This window comes from Astatotilapia calliptera, chromosome 5 (assembly GCF_900246225.1).
Source record: "Astatotilapia calliptera chromosome 5, fAstCal1.2, whole genome shotgun sequence".
Classification (NCBI taxonomy): Eukaryota; Metazoa; Chordata; class Actinopteri; order Cichliformes; family Cichlidae; genus Astatotilapia; species Astatotilapia calliptera.
In genome coordinates this window covers 19,991,163-20,008,385 of record NC_039306.1, presented here as the reverse complement: position 1 = coordinate 20,008,385, position 17,223 = coordinate 19,991,163, and the positions used below count along the sequence as shown (strand labels likewise).

The window sequence follows — 17,223 nt, the reverse complement described above, 5'->3', positions numbered from 1 at the left end:
CTTTAGACTAAACAATACTTTTTGCTTCTTCCTGTTTTCTGTCTATATTTCATCTGCTTTTGTCAAATGAAATCTAAACACATATTTTTGATTTTACTGCCAAACACACTTCTATGAGAAGGTTTAACATATTTGAGTGGATCCATTTATATGCACAATGTGGAAAAACATACTGGGCCACCTATATATTACGCTGCCAGGAGCTGCTTGGCCTCGGACACCCATGCCGTGAAGCTCCCAGCGCACAGTCTTTGTGCTGATGTTAGTGCCAGAGGAGGTCTGGAGCTCTGCAGTTACTGTGTCAACAGAGCATTGGTGACTCAGAGACCCTGCTCTTTAACTGCAATTTGGTTTTGTTTCTAAATGCTTCCACTTTGCAATGACACAACTTACAGCTGATCGTAGTGTAGTGAGCTCTTTAAAACAACTGATCAATATAATTCTGTCTGAAACATAAGGTGGATTGTTCCTTACAAGCCTAAACTGTGGAACAGCTTACCGTGCTCTTTTCACACCTTTGACTCTTTGACATCCTTTAAAAGCAGCTTAAACTCATCTGTTGAGAAATGCATTCTGGGTAGTGTTTGTGTGTCCACTTTACTTTGGCGTGGGCTGGTTTTTAGCTATTTACCTTTGTTAAGGACTCTTTGACTGCTCTTTGTTTCAAAATAAACTTTATTTACTTACTAATAATTTGTCTGCTTGTCTGAACAGGTGACATGATAAGCTGTGATCATTTCATTGCAGTGCAGCGTAATGTTCTGTTGGGAAACCTTAGGCCCTGACATTCATGTGGAGGTTACTTTGACACGTACCAACCAGCTAATTATTACTGCAGACAAAACACACCCCCTCAGGGCAGCAGCAGCAGCAACCTCCACACTGCCAGATCTCAATCTGATCAATCAATCAATCCTTAATTATTCCAGACTCATACTCCATAGAAGCAAAACAAGTCACATAACACAAAAAGAAGAGAAAAACAAATTTAAAAAATACACCTAAATCACTTTCCCATGAACAGACAACCACGCCAGTGTCTCCACAATGAACACTGACTGCATGTGGTGCCAAACCTTATATCCGTTAAGCCCACAGTGATCTTGTTCTCAAAATTGTTAAGCCTGCAAATATATACAGTAGATTTCTTAATAGAGCTTCAAATGTACTGACTCCTAACATTTCACTTGCACTGAGAAATCTTGGTGTCTTTAATATTAACCTCATGGCGTTGAGCATCATCGAGCGGCGGCACAAGCCCAATTCTCTAAACTCCCACCAAGCAACTGTAGCCATGCCCCAGCGACAAAAAGCAGGTGGTTTTAATGTTGTGGGATGATTTGTGTGCATTGAGCGACACTATCCGCTATCATCATACATTTATATTGCTGTCTTCGAAGTCAACACAGCTGAGGAAGTAACAGCCTGGAGAGAAAAGCAGGGAGAGCTTCTCTAATCAAGAGAAACATATTTGAACAACTGCAGCTCAAAGCCTTACAGACGGTGACAGGCGACAGAAGCAAATGTGCGCTTGGTTTTTGTATAGCCCTTCCAACCTCAAGTGCATTGTTGGGAAAAACAACACAACTGAACACAAACAGCTCGTGCTTTAACAGAAAGCCCACTTGCAGCTCTCGCACGCGGGAGGGAACGGCCGGCACGCTGAAAACTCCTACGCAGCAGATTTACTGCGATCTGTATCTGAGCAGTGTTAGAGCCATTACGTCAAGCAGCAAAAAATACACCGAGCATCATAACTACCCGTGAGCAAGTTTATTTATGTGATTTGACACCGTTTCATTAAGAAAATACAAGTTAAATAAATTTTGTTTTTATTGTTTTCTGCAGAGCAGTTAGGTTTAAATAGAAAGAGACCAGAGATCAGCTGTAATGATAACCACACCACAACAACACATTTCCTCCACCGCCCGTGAAGTCAATAATGAAAACTGCTTGTGTAGCTCAATGTCAACCCAAGGATTTCAATCCTGGGGAGTCGGAGTAAATCCCTCTCTTGATTTCTCCATTCCACAGGAAAGCTGACTTGGCTGGAGAGAGGCCATCAGTACTCATTTGTGGACCCTGCCAGAGCATCCCCTGATGACACTTTTCTGCTGTTTCTGAAAACCTGCAACAAGAGGGCAGCCCACTGATTTCCTTTCCTCTACAGCGAAGCGGCTTCAGAGTCACAGAAAAGAATTCGAGCTCCTCGAATCTGAACATTTACATATCAAAGAAAAACCAATGTCAGCGCAACAGTAAAGAGACATTAGCATGCAGAGACGTGACCAAGCAGGAGGCCGCTACTCAAACATACCAACAGCGAATGATGTTGGATCCTGAGCATCCAACAGCAAAGTAACAACTGTCATCCAACTGAGATGCTTTGAAGCAGGAGTCAGCAAAACAGAGCCGGTTTCTGTCTTTGATAGCTCTGCTTTAAAAGAAAAAAAGAAAAAAAAAACTTTGCACACTGTGACAGGGGAGATATTTTTAGAAGACGATGTGGAAAACATTCAGTCCAGATCAGGAAAGGTGCTAAAAGTAAAAAAAGAACCTAAGTGAACTCTAAAAATAGTTATTCATTCATTCAAATGCCACCAGACTGTGAAAGTGTAAACACACCATTTCAGCTAACTCAGGATGACACCATCTGTGTAGTTAGCTCCCCACCCTTCAGTCTGTCTTAACATAATTCAGTCAGCAATGAAACCTCTTAAAATTCTGCACTCCAGGGTTCACCACCTCTACCAGTCGCACTTCGTACCCTCGTGTCTAACGGTCCTGTGTTGACAGGTTGAACTGCAGAGCTGAAGCATATGAAACCAGGTCACTGTGAAATCTCGGCCTGGTTCAGTACTAAATGAGTGCAATGTAGCGTAAAGGCAACAGGCTGTTGAATAAACATAATCTGTCACGTTCACAGTGTGAGAAACGTCTTTTCTCGTAGTGATTTCTGGACTCGGGTGGAGCTTTGGTGTTATCGTCACCGCACAGGAGACAAGAAAGTGCTCTGTGTGTTGTTGTTGTCAATGCTGTTGTTGTTGGAGAGCTGTGCCTCCCAGCCCTGATGCACCCCCACAGCATAGAGAGATAAACTTTCAAAGTTTTTCACACAGTTTAACTGTCGCTTATGTTGTTTTTGGACAAATTTGCATTTCATCCACCAGCTGTAGATTTAGACAGTTTACCATTTCAAATTCACCTTTTTCAACCCTTTAACTATTACTTGTATCCATTTGAACAGCTACATTTATCCATCCATTTTCTTCTACTTATCCAATTCATGCTCGCAGTGGGCTTTTACTCCAGCTGTCATATGACTGGAGGCATGGTATGCCCTGAACTGGTCACTACCATAATATGGTAGTGACCAGTTCATATTATGCATTCGCTATAGTCCGACCGATATAAGGTGTTTGAGACGGATAAGGATATTTGGTGAGCCAACATATCGGATCCTTTTTCACATTTTTTATGTGGAGTTAGTTGTGCGCTCCACTATCGTTCCTGTAGCAAGTACGTCTGATAAGGACTCACTGTACTTGAGATTTATGTGTTGTTGTTTTTGTTTGTTTGTTTGTTTGTTTTCTTGGTGATTCACCAAAAGCTTTCTGCAACAGACTGAACTGCAAACCGTGTAATACATGAAGGAACAGCAGGTCTGGTGAGACTCTCCCGTAGCGGACAGGACTGGTGCAAACAAGTGGACACAAAGGCACAAGGAGGTTAGAGGGGTGGGGGCGGGCGGTGGGGGCAGCAGCAGACAGAGCCCACTCCGATTGTCTGCTGGGATCTCGAGGACAATGCAGGACAATGCTACGATATATGCAAGCACCGCAAGGCCTCGCCCCAGCGATGCGCCGGCCTTAATCCCAAACATGATTTCCCCTCCAAACACATAGATGATGTCATTCACCCGCCCCTCCACCCCATCTCACCCGCACCTTCAGTCTGCACTACCTCACCACCTCTGGACCTTCAGCGCACCCAAGCGTGCAGCAGCGAGGCCCACGGGAGGATGTTTTGCTGCCAAGAAACATGCGGGCGGCAAGAAATTGGAGACCCTCTGAGTGCATCTGTGTCACAAATCAAAGAGCTTAAAGAGGACACTATCAAATGTCCATGTGCTTAAAACTCTCTGGTGTTTTCAAAGCAGAGTGCCTCTGAAGTCTCACATGCACTTTAGCGTTCAAAAACACAGCGGATGGAAACTTTATATCTGCAGTCAGGTGTCGGCCGACTCTCTTCGTGTCCTGTTAAAATGAAAGCAGCCGGCAGGACAGGTCAGTGTGTCCCGCAGCATTACAGGTCCACAGAGAGCCTTACATGCTTCACTGGAAAAACGGAGATGCGGACAGTTGCTCTTTAGAACTTTATGGGTCTCCCCTCCCCCCCTATCTTTGCTCCACAAAAGAGGCCTTACCCCCTCATCCCCACCCACAAGGAATTTCTCAGGCATTGCTGGGTTCTCCATGACAACTGTGTGCTTAACAAAGCATTTCTCTTAGGCATTCTTCCTTTCACAGGGGAGAGAGAGAAGGGGAGGAGGGGGGACAACAGTCAAAGGAGGGAGGGAGAGGAAGGGGAGGACGGGGATAAAGAGGGAGGGTGGAGGAGCTCGAAATGATGGGAGGGAACAGTGGAGGTTGCAGGGGTGAGAGCCATAGACCCGGGCAGATAGGAGAAAAATGGGAAATGGTGACAGGCAAACAAAAAGAGGGAAAGAGAAACAGGATCAAGGTGATAGGTGATGTTAAAGGGATAAAAAAAGAAAAGAAACAGTGCTACAAACATTCCACGCAAGCCTGCGAGTGTGACTAACGCCATCCAGGGAGGGAGGCAGGAAGAATGGAAGGAGTTAGCCGTTACAGATGACTCGAGCTTCGTAAGCAGTGACTTTGATTCCTGCGAATCGAGGGCAAGAGGAAAACCGAAATTTATCAAACATAAAGAGCACAGGCTCTACTAATTATATGAGAGTGTGGAGAAAAGTAATCAGGGCGGTCCAGCTGTTGAGGCCCACACACACACACACACACACACACACACACACACACACACAGAAATATACCAGATATGTGCAGCTTGATGGGCTAGTGTAACAGAAGACAATCCCCTCGAGAAAGTCCAACCGCAGACAGCTTAAAGGTTTAATAGATCCTAATGAAATTACACACACTGTGAATGAGTTGGCTGTTATATACATGGCACTTGGTGCAGCAGAGTCCCCACCATTAAAATTCCTGCCATGTAGTTTTATCTGACAAAAATAAAAAAGCCAACATGGAATTCAAGCGTCTGGATATTTTATGTGCCAAATTATCTTTTGAGAAAAAAAAGGCAAAATCTTGACTCATTTGAGCATATTTGTCGCCTTCCCCAGTTGGTCGAGCTTAATGCCAGCGGCTTTGGCTCGAACACACATTTGACAGAGTAGCAGCTTAACCTTGCAGCATCCGCAGCCACTTCAGACTCACACTTGAAAGTTAAAAGGGTGTTCCCTCCATACAGTGACCAGACAGAGACAATACCCGCTGTCCACCATGTAACTTGAGCGCCTGCACAACCCGCAGTGCGATGTGAGCTGAATCGCTCTGCCGTCTTTAGTGGTGGAGGCGTGTTTGTCTGTTAAATTTTAGCACTCACGCTTTCAAAGTGGGGGCACGGTGTTGGCTCGGAGTCAGAATATGATTAAAAGGGACAAAGTGTCCTGGTGTCACACTGGGGATGAGGTGGGTACTATGTTCTAGCAGTTCGCAGAGTATAAAGCTAAACCGTGCCAGTCACTTTAGAGTGCAACAAATATGCAGGCAAATGAGCAGACCTCACATTTAGCAGTGTAAGATAATGATTAGCTACACTTTCTATATGAAAATTAACAGGGCTTTACGGATGAAAGAAAAGCAGAGAAACAATCTCTGCAATCAAATGCAAACACCTATTTATGCAGGCTCACGCTTGCCTGGGAACAGTAGATGAGGCCCCGGGTATGTCAACACTAGTCTGACAGATCTAAGGATACAGATGCAGAATGCCTAATCCCATGGATGAAAACCTGTGTCTCATGCTGCAGTGTGATGGGAATCTCTTCATAACACTTAAGCGACATGATATAAAACATGCAAGAAAAAAAAAGTCTCCATTTTGTCAAATGCTGAGTTGCAAAACAACAGTTTCCTCAAAGCTGAAATCAAAAGACATAATCCCGATTCTGTGTTTATGAGTCTATTTTCACCCACTCGGGCTAAAATACCTGCACACCACTGCTGTAAATCTGGTTCCTTCACTGGCTAACATAATTAAACTGTTATGATTACTAATTTATGCAAGTGCACACAGCCAGTAAGATCCCCAGGCTACGTGATTGTCAGATGTATTGTGAAGAACCTGCTTATTGGCTCTGAGTGATTGTAGTGCCAATTTGAATAGCAATGAGGGACTACTGTTGCTGCTGGATAACATGTATTTCCTCACTAATTATCACAAAGAAATCCACGGGTAGGGCTGCTCGATTATGGCAAAAATGATAATCACGATTATTTTCACTGAAATTGAGATCACGATTATTTGACGATATTTATTTAACCCTTTAAGACCTACTATAGAACCAAGTCCACCAGAGCTTATATTATTTTTTTACATGCTGTAGTGCCATTTGTGGGAGCATTTCAAGTTGCTATACATCAATACAACTGTTATAGCCCATATTTTAATAATATGTATGCATTAAGTCCATAGTAATTACATAAATTGCAAAAAAGTGCAATAAACTACAAAAAAAATTGAAAATCGCTTTTGTTTTGTTTACATATATTTCTACTTGGAGAAATTTAAGAGGTTTATCCCTCAAAACTTTAAATACAATAAAGTTGCAAAAAATAGTTTACAACAACAGGAAATTTATTTTGAGTGTCTTCATAGTTTTATTTTGGAGATACAGCAATTTTTATATACTGCAGGAAAAACAAAAAAACAATCCTATGATGCAAATTTGCAAAGAAAACAGCAGGTGCATCATTTCACTGTGGGAAGTGTTACGAACAGCTGATAGGAACGGCAAAGCGTGTTTCTGGAATATTATGTTTTTGTTCCTGCAAGCGCTTTTTATGCAATTTTTGCAAAGCTATATGTGGAACGAAACCGTGACCGAGGACAAGCTGATGGCATCAGATGTAAGTACAACTCCTCCGGTTTCATATGCAAAACAAATTATTGCGCTAGCTTACATGGTTCAGGTTCTACAGGGATTTAAAAATAGTTACGCAAAACGGAGCGTGCTGCTCTGACCGGCTTTAAAGGGTTAACAATAACTTTAAAAAAAGAATATAAAATAGTGTGCAACACCACTGACGTTTTTTTTTTAAACTCTCTTTTCAACCAACGGCAATCACTCTCCAAATAACTTCTGCTTAGCTTTCCGAGCTTCCCTCGGGTCCTCTTAATCAGCGGTCTCCAACCTTTTTTGCGCCACGGACCGGTTTATGCCCGACAATATTTTCACGGACCGGCCTTTAAGGTGTCGCGGATAAATGAGGGAGGGGCTAATAATCGGCTTAGTCATTTTTAATGATCGTTGAAAGCCCAGATCGTAATCGTGATTAAAATTCGATTAATTGAGCAGCCCTATCCACGGGCATATCAAACCCACCTGAAGAAATCTTAGCAAATCTTAGCAAGATAAAGTTTGATCACCTCTATGAAAGCAGATATTAGCCCGTCCCGGGTAATCATTTCTGAGGCAAGCTTTCCAAGTCAACACTTTCTCCTTCTGTTTACTGTGCATGAGCTCTTTGTACAGATACTGTTTCATTTTGGCCACATCACTTTAAATGTGGTTTAGTTTCAACATTTAGCTTTATAAACACTACATCCTTCCATCCTCTTCCGCTTATCCAGCTCAGAGTCGCGGGCGGGCTGGAGCCTATCCCAGCCGCCATAAGGACAGGTCGCCAGTCTGATGCAGGGGTAACACAGAGAGACAGAAAACTATTCACAATCACACCTATGGACAATTTAGAGTCATCAATTAACCTAACCCCACTAACTGCATGTCTTTGGACTGTGGGAGGAAGTGGGGTACCCGGTGAAAACCCACGCAAACCCCATGGAGAACATGCAAACTCCACACAGAAAGGCAGGTGGTGGATTTGCTGCCTGGGCCTGCTTGCTGTGGGGAAACAGTGCTAACCACTGCTTCAGAAGGCCAATGTCGTCTGATAGTGATTTATTACATATACATATATATACTGTACTGGCATGTATGTTGTCTGATATGAAAACATCTTTTTACAAAAACAGTAAGAAAATAAAGTTTAGGTCATTTCTAAACTGTGTATATCACATCACAGAATGGTGGTGAGGAGTCATTGCTAAATGGTAAATGTACTAGTACTTACATGGCACTTTTCTACTTCTACTACAATTCTCACATTCACACAGACTCTATCCCATAAAGCAGGCGCTAAACACACACTCACACTCTGATCGGGAGTAATTTGGAGTTCAGTGTCTTAATCAAGGACACTTGGCCGTGCTGACTGGACGAGCCTGGGATCAAAGCCCTGACCATCCCGCTGGCAGATGACCCGGTCTGAGCAACAGCCACTGCCCTTCTCATTGCGATACATTTCTAACCAGATTGTTAAACACTGCACATTTTTTCATTTAATAGTTGGGCTCTTCGAAACTCATTCAGTGAATAATTAACCTGCAAAGCACAACCGGGGATCGTTTAATGTTCTTTGAATCACACTGCTCAGTTTATATTTTTAAGAACTAGACCAAAAACTGTATGTGCAGTTTGCAGCACTTTGTATATTTCATGTGGTTTTCCTAAATGCTTAACTGTGCAACAAGGAGGTCTTTTCAAACTTTTTGTCGTGCTGAACTACAGTACAAGTTAGGAATTTTAGTCAGTATGGCAATATCAAAATCGACAAAATCCAACGATCACTTCAGCAGTTATTTATGACATTTAAGTCACAGACTGTTTTATATCTGAGATCACTCAACAACAATCCGAGTGGAAGTGATGTGAATAATATTTTGAAAAGATAAGCGACACTCAGTGCAAAGGGTTATTTTACCAAACCTAACTTCGGGGGGATGGTGTGGATTATTTAAAGGTTACCTTCTCAAAGATGGTGCATATGAAACACTTTAAACTTAAAGCAAAGTGTTGCCACATTTAAACTATTACATCTATTTCGGTGTGAAGAGCGGTGCCCAGAGGTGATGTTACTCACAGTCCAACAACGTACAAAGGAGCCCATCAAAAATCGTCCATCATAAGGGGCCTCTTAAACAGTAGCATAAAGAGAAAGATAATGGGAAGACCTGGGAGGTCCCTGGAGGGGAAAGCCTTTGAAAATTGGGGTCAGCAGGATCTATAGAAGGAGCTCATATTTCTGCCCCATCTCCTCCTCCAGCAGCTCCTGTCTAATGACTTTTCTGCTGGTTTACAGTACCACTGTATTTTCCAACTTGTATTCACTGTACATACACACAAAAAACTCCTTCACCTCCCCTCTGTCCTCCAGCCTTCCTCTATCTCCTTCTGTCTCCTGCAGGGGTGCTGACACATAAACCCCAGCAGGTGCTGGACGCACTGGGGGGACCACGGCCTCTAATTGGTCTTTGGTGGAGTCACAGCTGTTACCCCCAACCACAGCCTGGTATGAGCTCAAGCGCCTGCCCCTTAATCGACGGCTTACCATTGTTCTCCAGAGAGTCGAAGCTCAGCTCAAATCTATCAAAACGACTACCCGCGCTAACCAGTCCGTGCAACACCCGTCAGCCAGCGAACGCACACTTCTGCTGCCATCAAAGAAGACCAACACAAAGGTTTCTGCCAGCCTTAATCTGCTCTTTTCCTGTTAAATTGCTATTTTCATCTTTAACCTTCATGTCCAATCTCTTAATACTGTTCCCAGCTCCTTTCCCCCTCTCTTAGCTTGTGCCAAGGTCAAAGAGAAGGCAGATTTACAGCAGATCACACTGCGTCAAATAAGCTCCAACAGAGGGTAAAAACAACACCGTCACCACCCCTCCTTCCCATCGCCCCTCTCCACCCACACACAACCACACACTTTTTTTGGGTGCAATTTAGGTTCAGTTTCATTGAAGGAGCAAATAAAACTCTGTAATTTGTGCTGACACGCAAAATGAACAGTGCAGGGGAGACAGACAGTTCAAGACATGCAGAGTAAGAAAAAGAGAACAACTGAAGAATGTCTGGAGCTCATTTGAGACCTGCGTGACATTTCCTTTCCCAATTCATGAACAGAAAAATCAGCAAATTTCGTCGATGTGAACTTTATGTGATTCAAAAGCATCATCAAACCAGGATTATCAGTTTTCACCATCCTGGCTGCTATTGAATGTAAGCATTTTCTGTCAAATTAGAACAAAAGAACAGGGCTTGACACACACATCAACTCTTCATTCAAACAAAAAAAATCCCACACTAACAAACAAAATAAAGCTGCAGATATGAACCATTATTGAATTATGCCTTTCATTGTATGACGGAGTGGGCATGACGGACAATTATGGGACATGATCAGTCTGCCACTGGAGACTCTACTCACTCAGACAAACAGCTATTTATATCTTGACAATAGACTGAGCTAAACCAGGATTGTGTATATAACCAGGGGACTAAAATACATGTGTCAGAAGTCCCCCATTAAATCAGCCAAATTAAACAATTAATAAGAAAGGAAATGCTTTAGTGCACTTTTATGACCCTGAGTGATTTTTCCTGTAAAGTGGAGTGAATTACAAATATGCTTCAATGAATATTAATCCTCCTTCATGAATATTTCTATTATAGGAGAATCACGCTGGAATACTCAAGCCAAGAGAGACACACTTAAGCCGTCATCACTTCCATTACCCAGTGAAATGGAGAGAAAATGTAAATGAAGAGACACTACGCGTTAATAGAATCAGTAAGAATACACCCCTGTAAGCCTGCACTCCCATTACTGCGCTTTTTTTCATTCACTGGGTGGAGTGGAGGTGGATTACAGAGAGTTATCTAACAATCTCACCTGACACTGAGATCCTCATGGAGGCCTCCAGGGGCCGGTTGTTATCCAGGGCCTGGCTCAGCTGGATCTCTCCCGTGCTTTGGTTCAGGAGGACCAGCTTCAGCTCGTTTCCCACGTCAAAGCTGTAGTGCAGCTGATCGGAGACGTCTGGGTCGTACGCGGGGATGCGCCCGATCACTCCAGTGGGAAAACTGCTCGATTTGTCGGTCACATAGTTGTTAAAGATGATCTGGAAGTTTTTGAGGACTGGCGTGTTGTCGTTCTTGTCCACAAGTTTGATGTGGACTGTGGCTCGGCTCACGAGAGGCGCAGAGGTGGCCTGGACCACAATGACGTACTCAGACCTCAACTCATAGTCCAGGTCTATTAAAGCAGTCAGCTCTCCGGAGAAGATATCCAGCTGAAACACCTCTGGGATGTTTCCCTCCACTATCTGATACATAATCTGTGCATTGCTGCCTTCATCTGGATCTGTGGCTGAGATATGTGCAACCACGAGGCCTATGGGGCTGTTTTCCTCCACCATAATGTCAAACTCGTCTTTCTCGAACACAGGAGGGTTGTCATTCACATCTAGGATTGTTACTTGAATGTTTACTGGTGTTTTCAGGGCAGGGATACCTTTATCTACTGCAAATGCCTGCAGGGTGTAAATGGGCACATTTTCTCTGTCAAGCCTGCGCAGAGTGCGAACAATGCCAGAGGTGGATTCAATTATAAAGTCTCCATCGCCATCCTCCCCACCCTGGAAGGTGTAGAAAACTCTGCCATTGAGGCCAGAGTCTCTGTCTGTGGCAGAAACCTGGACCACGCTGGTGAACACGGGCACGTCTTCCATAATCGCACCAACGTAGTGATCTCTGAGGAAACGGGGAGAGTTGTCGTTCACATCGTTCACAAGTATCTCCAGGTAGGTGGTGTCAGATTTCTGTGGGATGCCGTTATCCCGCGCAGTGATGGCCAGCGTATAGGAAACCTGGTCCTCGTAGTCCAGTTCCATCTGCGTGGTGACAGCTCCCGTGTCGGGGTCGATGTCAAACTGAGGGATGCTGTCATCCATGAAGTAGGTGATGCGCGCGTTCTCGCCCGTGTCCTCATCTGTGGCACTGATGACGACCACGGTGGTGCCCACGGGCTTGTCCTCATTAATGCTGACGGTGTAATGTGAGCTCTGAAACACGGGCCGGTGTGTGTTGGCGTCAGTGACGTTAACAAACACCTTGGCGGTGTCAAAGCGGGTGCCGTCGCTCGCCGTGACAGTGAGGACGTACTGGCGTTCCAGTTTGTAGTCCAGAGGCAAAGCCAGCGTAATGAGCCCACCCCCGCTCTGGCTCGTGATGGAGAATCTGTTGCGGGTGTTTCCACTCGCGATCTGATACGTCACCACGCTGTTGATGTCCTGGTCCACAGCTGACACGGTCACCACGCTGGTCCCCACGGCCGCGTCTTCATTTAGTCTCATGTAATACGCCTTCTGCGTGAACTCTGGGTTGTTGTCGTTGACGTCCAGGATCGTCATGCTGATGCTGGCTGAAGATGACATGACGGGGTAGCCGTGATCACGTGCCTCCACTCCGAAGTTGTAAAAGTCCACGCTCTCCCTGTCCAGCTCGGCTGCGACTACAATCCACCCCGTGCTGTTATTGATGGAGAAAGGGAAGTTTGGTGTGGTTTCAGTGAGCCGATACTCCAGCCTGGAGTTTTCTCCAGAGTCTGCATCGACAGCCTGGATGTGGATGATGGAGTAACCCAGCGGCACATTTTCCAGCACGGTGGCCTGGAATGGCGTGCTGACAAAAATGGGGGCGTTGTCGTTAACATCCAGCACCTGCACCGTAACCAGGCCGCTGATGTTGGACAGCGGTGGGCGTCCCCCATCCTGAGCTCTGATTCTCAGCGTGTATTCTTTGTTTGCCTCATAATCCAGGTGGCTCACCAGGTCCATTTTACCTGTCTGAGCATCGATATAAAACTGCCCGCGGGTGTTTCCGCTCATGATGCTGAAGTGAACGACAGCGTTGCTCCCTCTGTCCTGATCTGTTGCGGTGACCTGCAGGATCTCTGTGTTAGGGGTCATGTCCTCGGGCACCTGGACCACGTAGCGCTTTTCACTGAACTGAGGAGCGTTATCGTTATCATCTTCTACCACAATGTGAACAGTAGCTGTGGCGCTGCGGGGCCCGGGGTCACGACCTTGGTCATTCGCCTCAACTAACAGCATATAGGCTTCCACCTCTTCTCTGTCCACCAGCCCCTTGGTGCGAATTACGCCAGACCTGGAATCAATCTCAAAGACATCATTGGACCCATTATTGTTGAGGATGTTATATAGGATGTTCCCATTAATGGGGGCATCTCCGTCTGTCGCCCTCACTGTTAACACCTCATAGCCTATTTCTAGGTTCTCCCTGATACTTTCCTTATAGTCCTGTTGCTCAAACACAGGGCTGTGATCGTTAGTGTCCCTGACTGTGATAGTGAGTGTGGCCATGGCTGTGCGCCGGGGTGTGCCGTGGTCCACTGCGGTCACACGAAACACATGGGTGTCTTTTGTTTCCCGGTCCAGCACTTCTACTGTAGACACAGCACCGCTGGACGGGTCCACAGCAAAAAGATGGTTCGAGCGGCTGTCAAAGAGAGCTTCAATAAAATACTCCAGCCTGCCTGCCTCGCCTTCATCCACATCCACTGCTTTCAAAACAACAACAGGAGTCCCGGCGGGCTTATTCTCTGCCACAGACACTTGATACATTGGTGGTTGAAACTGGGGGCTGCTGTTGATGCTTCTTCTACTCCTGCTTAAAATCCCTGAATCAGACTGAGCTGCCCTTTGTAACAGCTTCTCTATGTGACCCTGCCTAAAGGGGCCCTCTCCCACACGCCAGTGGATGGAGATGGGACTGACTTGAACATTCAGCCCACTACCTGTGAGTACATCACAGAGGACGTCCAGCTCCAGGAGAGTGTCCTGCCTCCAGCACAGCTTCTCAGACACAAACAAGTTCCCGTCGTTGAAATAAAACTCACGGCTGTTGGTGACTTTGCAGCGGATCGGAGGGCCAGGCAGTAGACCTCCCACTGGGAATAGAGCAGAATCTGCTCGGTGGCACTCTAAGCTGTGATGGCTGTGGGTACTGAACAAAGTGAGGACCTCCATGTCCCACTGAGGTTTTCTTTTACGCGTGTTTGAACAGTTCCTACCGTGTACATGCACCTGGTACTGGCTGGTGAGGAGGTGCCTGTAGCCGGAGTCCGCGCAGTCCTCCACGGTGTACAAGGTGAAGGGGTTTGAGCGCAGCGAGGGGCACTTTATGGAGCCCGAAACAAACACGATGCCCGCTACCGCGTCAGTCTCCAGGAACCCCTCGGTGAATTTTGGAGCCAGCACCTGATCCAGAGTGCACCGCGCGCCCCGCTCCGCGCCGGCCACCACCGCGCTCGCTCCGGCATCCTCACCGATGTGAACAACGTAACAGCGGATCAGTGGGACCAGTTTACAACAGCAGAGTAACAGCAACAAATCCCATTTAACGAAGTGCATCGCTCCTCAGTTTGTGCGCCCGTGTGGCGAATTCTGCGGCTCCTAATTTCTTTAAACTTTCCACCGGTAAGTTTCCCTTTGTTGAAGAAGAGCCATGCTCTCAGCGGGCGCACTCCTCTCCGCTCACTCCGGCTGACGTTTTTAAGAGGTTAACCCGCAGTAACCTTGGCCGGAGCTGCACTCACATCCACACAAACGCACACACACACACTCACACACGCCGGCTACAGCAGCAGCAGCAGCAAAACCTCCGCTCCGTCCGCGCAACTCAGCTTCAATGAGAAAAATGGCTCCTTCACCCCCCCAAGTGTCTCCAGGCTCCTCATTATAATAAACCTGTGTGTGAGAGAGAGAAAGAGAGAGAGAGAGGGAGAGAGAAGCTCTATAGGGGTCTGAGGACTTGACAGAAAGCCTGCCACTGGAGATAAATGGAAACTTCCCATAAGCGTCATTAATTAACGCAGAACAACAGCAGCAATTCAGAGTCGGATTAAGGAGTTCATTAGACAACATTCAGTTCATTAGTATAGTATTAATGCTGCACTCACTAATAACAATTAAGAAGAACCGTTTTGATCACGCCCAATACCCACCACTCACCTCCGGAATGGTTTGGCTCATTAACCGGTCGGAATTCCTTAAATTGTGGGTTTTGGCTGACCTTGTTTCAACCCAAGATAAGTTGCATTCTCGGGCTCCTGTTAAAAAGAGGAGGATTACATTTCAGCTACATTCAAGTCATCTTTGTTTAGCGGCTGTTTTCTTCAGATCCACTAATTCCCGTGCTTTGTTTTCCCGAAGGCTTCATTCACCTGCTCTTACTTAAAGAGCAGTAAAAGCAACATCCGAGAAACACACGAATCACAAGAGGCATTCGTGCAGATAGGCTCCAGAAGTTAGGAACTTTTCAGTTTACTCAAATATTCAGAGCAACACATATTAATCTAAAGCGATGATAACAATATTCAGTTTGGGTGCGGAGCAGCAAGGCGCAACTTTGGACTGAAACTCGGCGCTTCGCTGATGTTCTGAGTGCGCCTGACACCTGCTGGGCAAACTGCAGCCACACAGCCAAGAGAGGATCCTCCTGCAAGCTCGCTCAAAACTGCTCATGTTCATGTCTGCTTGTTGCTTCAGTGAATGAACACGTAAAAAATAAATAAATCCGTTTTGACACAGCAGCATAAATAATGAAATGACAGCATGATGGGAAGCGTCTCAGCACAAAGTCCATGCAATTGTCAGTGCTGAGTTTTCTAAGACCCTTTTGGACTTATTGTAGACAAACAGCAACGAAAATAGTGTTTTATAAAAGATGGCACACTAAATCTAGCCAATTCCATAATCTAAAGATTATGCCCGTTTCAGCTCCGAAGGGAACGGCACCATCACACCTTAATGTCTGTTGACCAGTTGCCCTAACATCTCATGTGGTGAAGTCTTGGTTTCGTATCTCTCTGCAATTTGCATACCAACCAAATCTGACAGCGGATGATGCAGAGCTCACTCCCAGAAGTGAATGTCCTGCGAGGACCAAGCTCTCCTACAGTCCTACAGTGCATTCACCATCTTCAGACTGCTGCTATTGAGGGAGACACTGCAACCGATGACTGAGCAGTCCTCTGTCTTATGTTGATGGGTAGTAGTGGGAAGCATAACCGATGGGCTAAAGGAGGCGTACAGAGCACTAGGGGATGATTTTGTTGGCTAGTCTGAGAGAAATCTAAATGTAAACAACACTAAAGAGATGGTTGTTGTTTTTCAGAAGGAAGAGGGTGGCGGAACACCCATGTCTATCCTGGGACAGGATGTTGATGTTGTGGAGGTGGACAAGTACCTGAGCGACCAGCACAGATGGTGACTAACAGGCTCTGTGTCGTAAGGACAATGACATCCTTCAGTGTGTGCAGCAAAATGTTGGAGAGCTTCATTCACAACTCAGCTGTGGTGGGCTTTCAAAGAGCTGACACAATTAGACTGGTCTGATTGGCTACAAACCTGTCACTTTTGAAGGTGTGGCGGAGACAAGGTCCCTGATCAAGGGGGTATCCATCGTTCCTTTGCATCAAATGCAGATCCAGGCAGAGGGCTAAAACAATGATTGGGATCAGGAATATGAATCCAACTCATGCTATATTGCACTCAAACTTGACTGCTAATTTTACAAGCTAAACCATTTTAGGCCATCACAAGATCAGATTTTACAGGATGATACTGTATGTTTTTACAGGACAAGGCTGTAAAAACACAATGACACTGCTACAATAAATACTCAAACAGTTTGGTATTATTTTTAGCAGATGAAGTTATACAACTTCAACTATAAGCTACATACCAAAAATCATAAAATGCTTTTAGCCTATCAGTGCAAATAGCTCCTCGATATTCATTAATGATTGCATTAGCAACAATCAAGCTAACTTTACCCCTGTTAGCAGACCTACACTTTCACACACGCGCGCTTTATCTCACGTTGGTGAACACACACTCCGGTGGATACACTGGGGTCCCCAACGACACTTGATACATTTTACACGTAGACTGGAATAGCTGTGAAATCGATCCTCCAACCGCTGTACCACCTGAGCCACAGCCACCCAACCATCACATTCATACAAAGGAATG

The 17,223-nt window shown here is 45.4% G+C and overlaps 1 protein-coding gene across 1 annotated transcript in view; it reads right to left on the bottom strand.

Moving 5' to 3' along the window:
• celsr2 (cadherin, EGF LAG seven-pass G-type receptor 2) overlaps window positions 1–17,212 on the bottom strand; it is a 71,646-nt gene extending 54,434 nt beyond the window's left edge. The window contains exons 1-4 of the mRNA XM_026167916.1: window positions 17,071–17,212; window positions 16,597–16,687; window positions 15,199–15,296; window positions 11,058–14,934 (exon numbers count right to left, since the gene is read on the bottom strand). Coding sequence (XP_026023701.1) covers window positions 11,058–14,598 — 3,541 coding nt within the window. The 5' untranslated portion in view covers window positions 14,599–14,934; window positions 15,199–15,296; window positions 16,597–16,687; window positions 17,071–17,212. The remainder of the gene's footprint in view (window positions 1–11,057; window positions 14,935–15,198; window positions 15,297–16,596; window positions 16,688–17,070) is intronic.
• Between the last annotated feature and the right edge of the window lie 11 nt (window positions 17,213–17,223).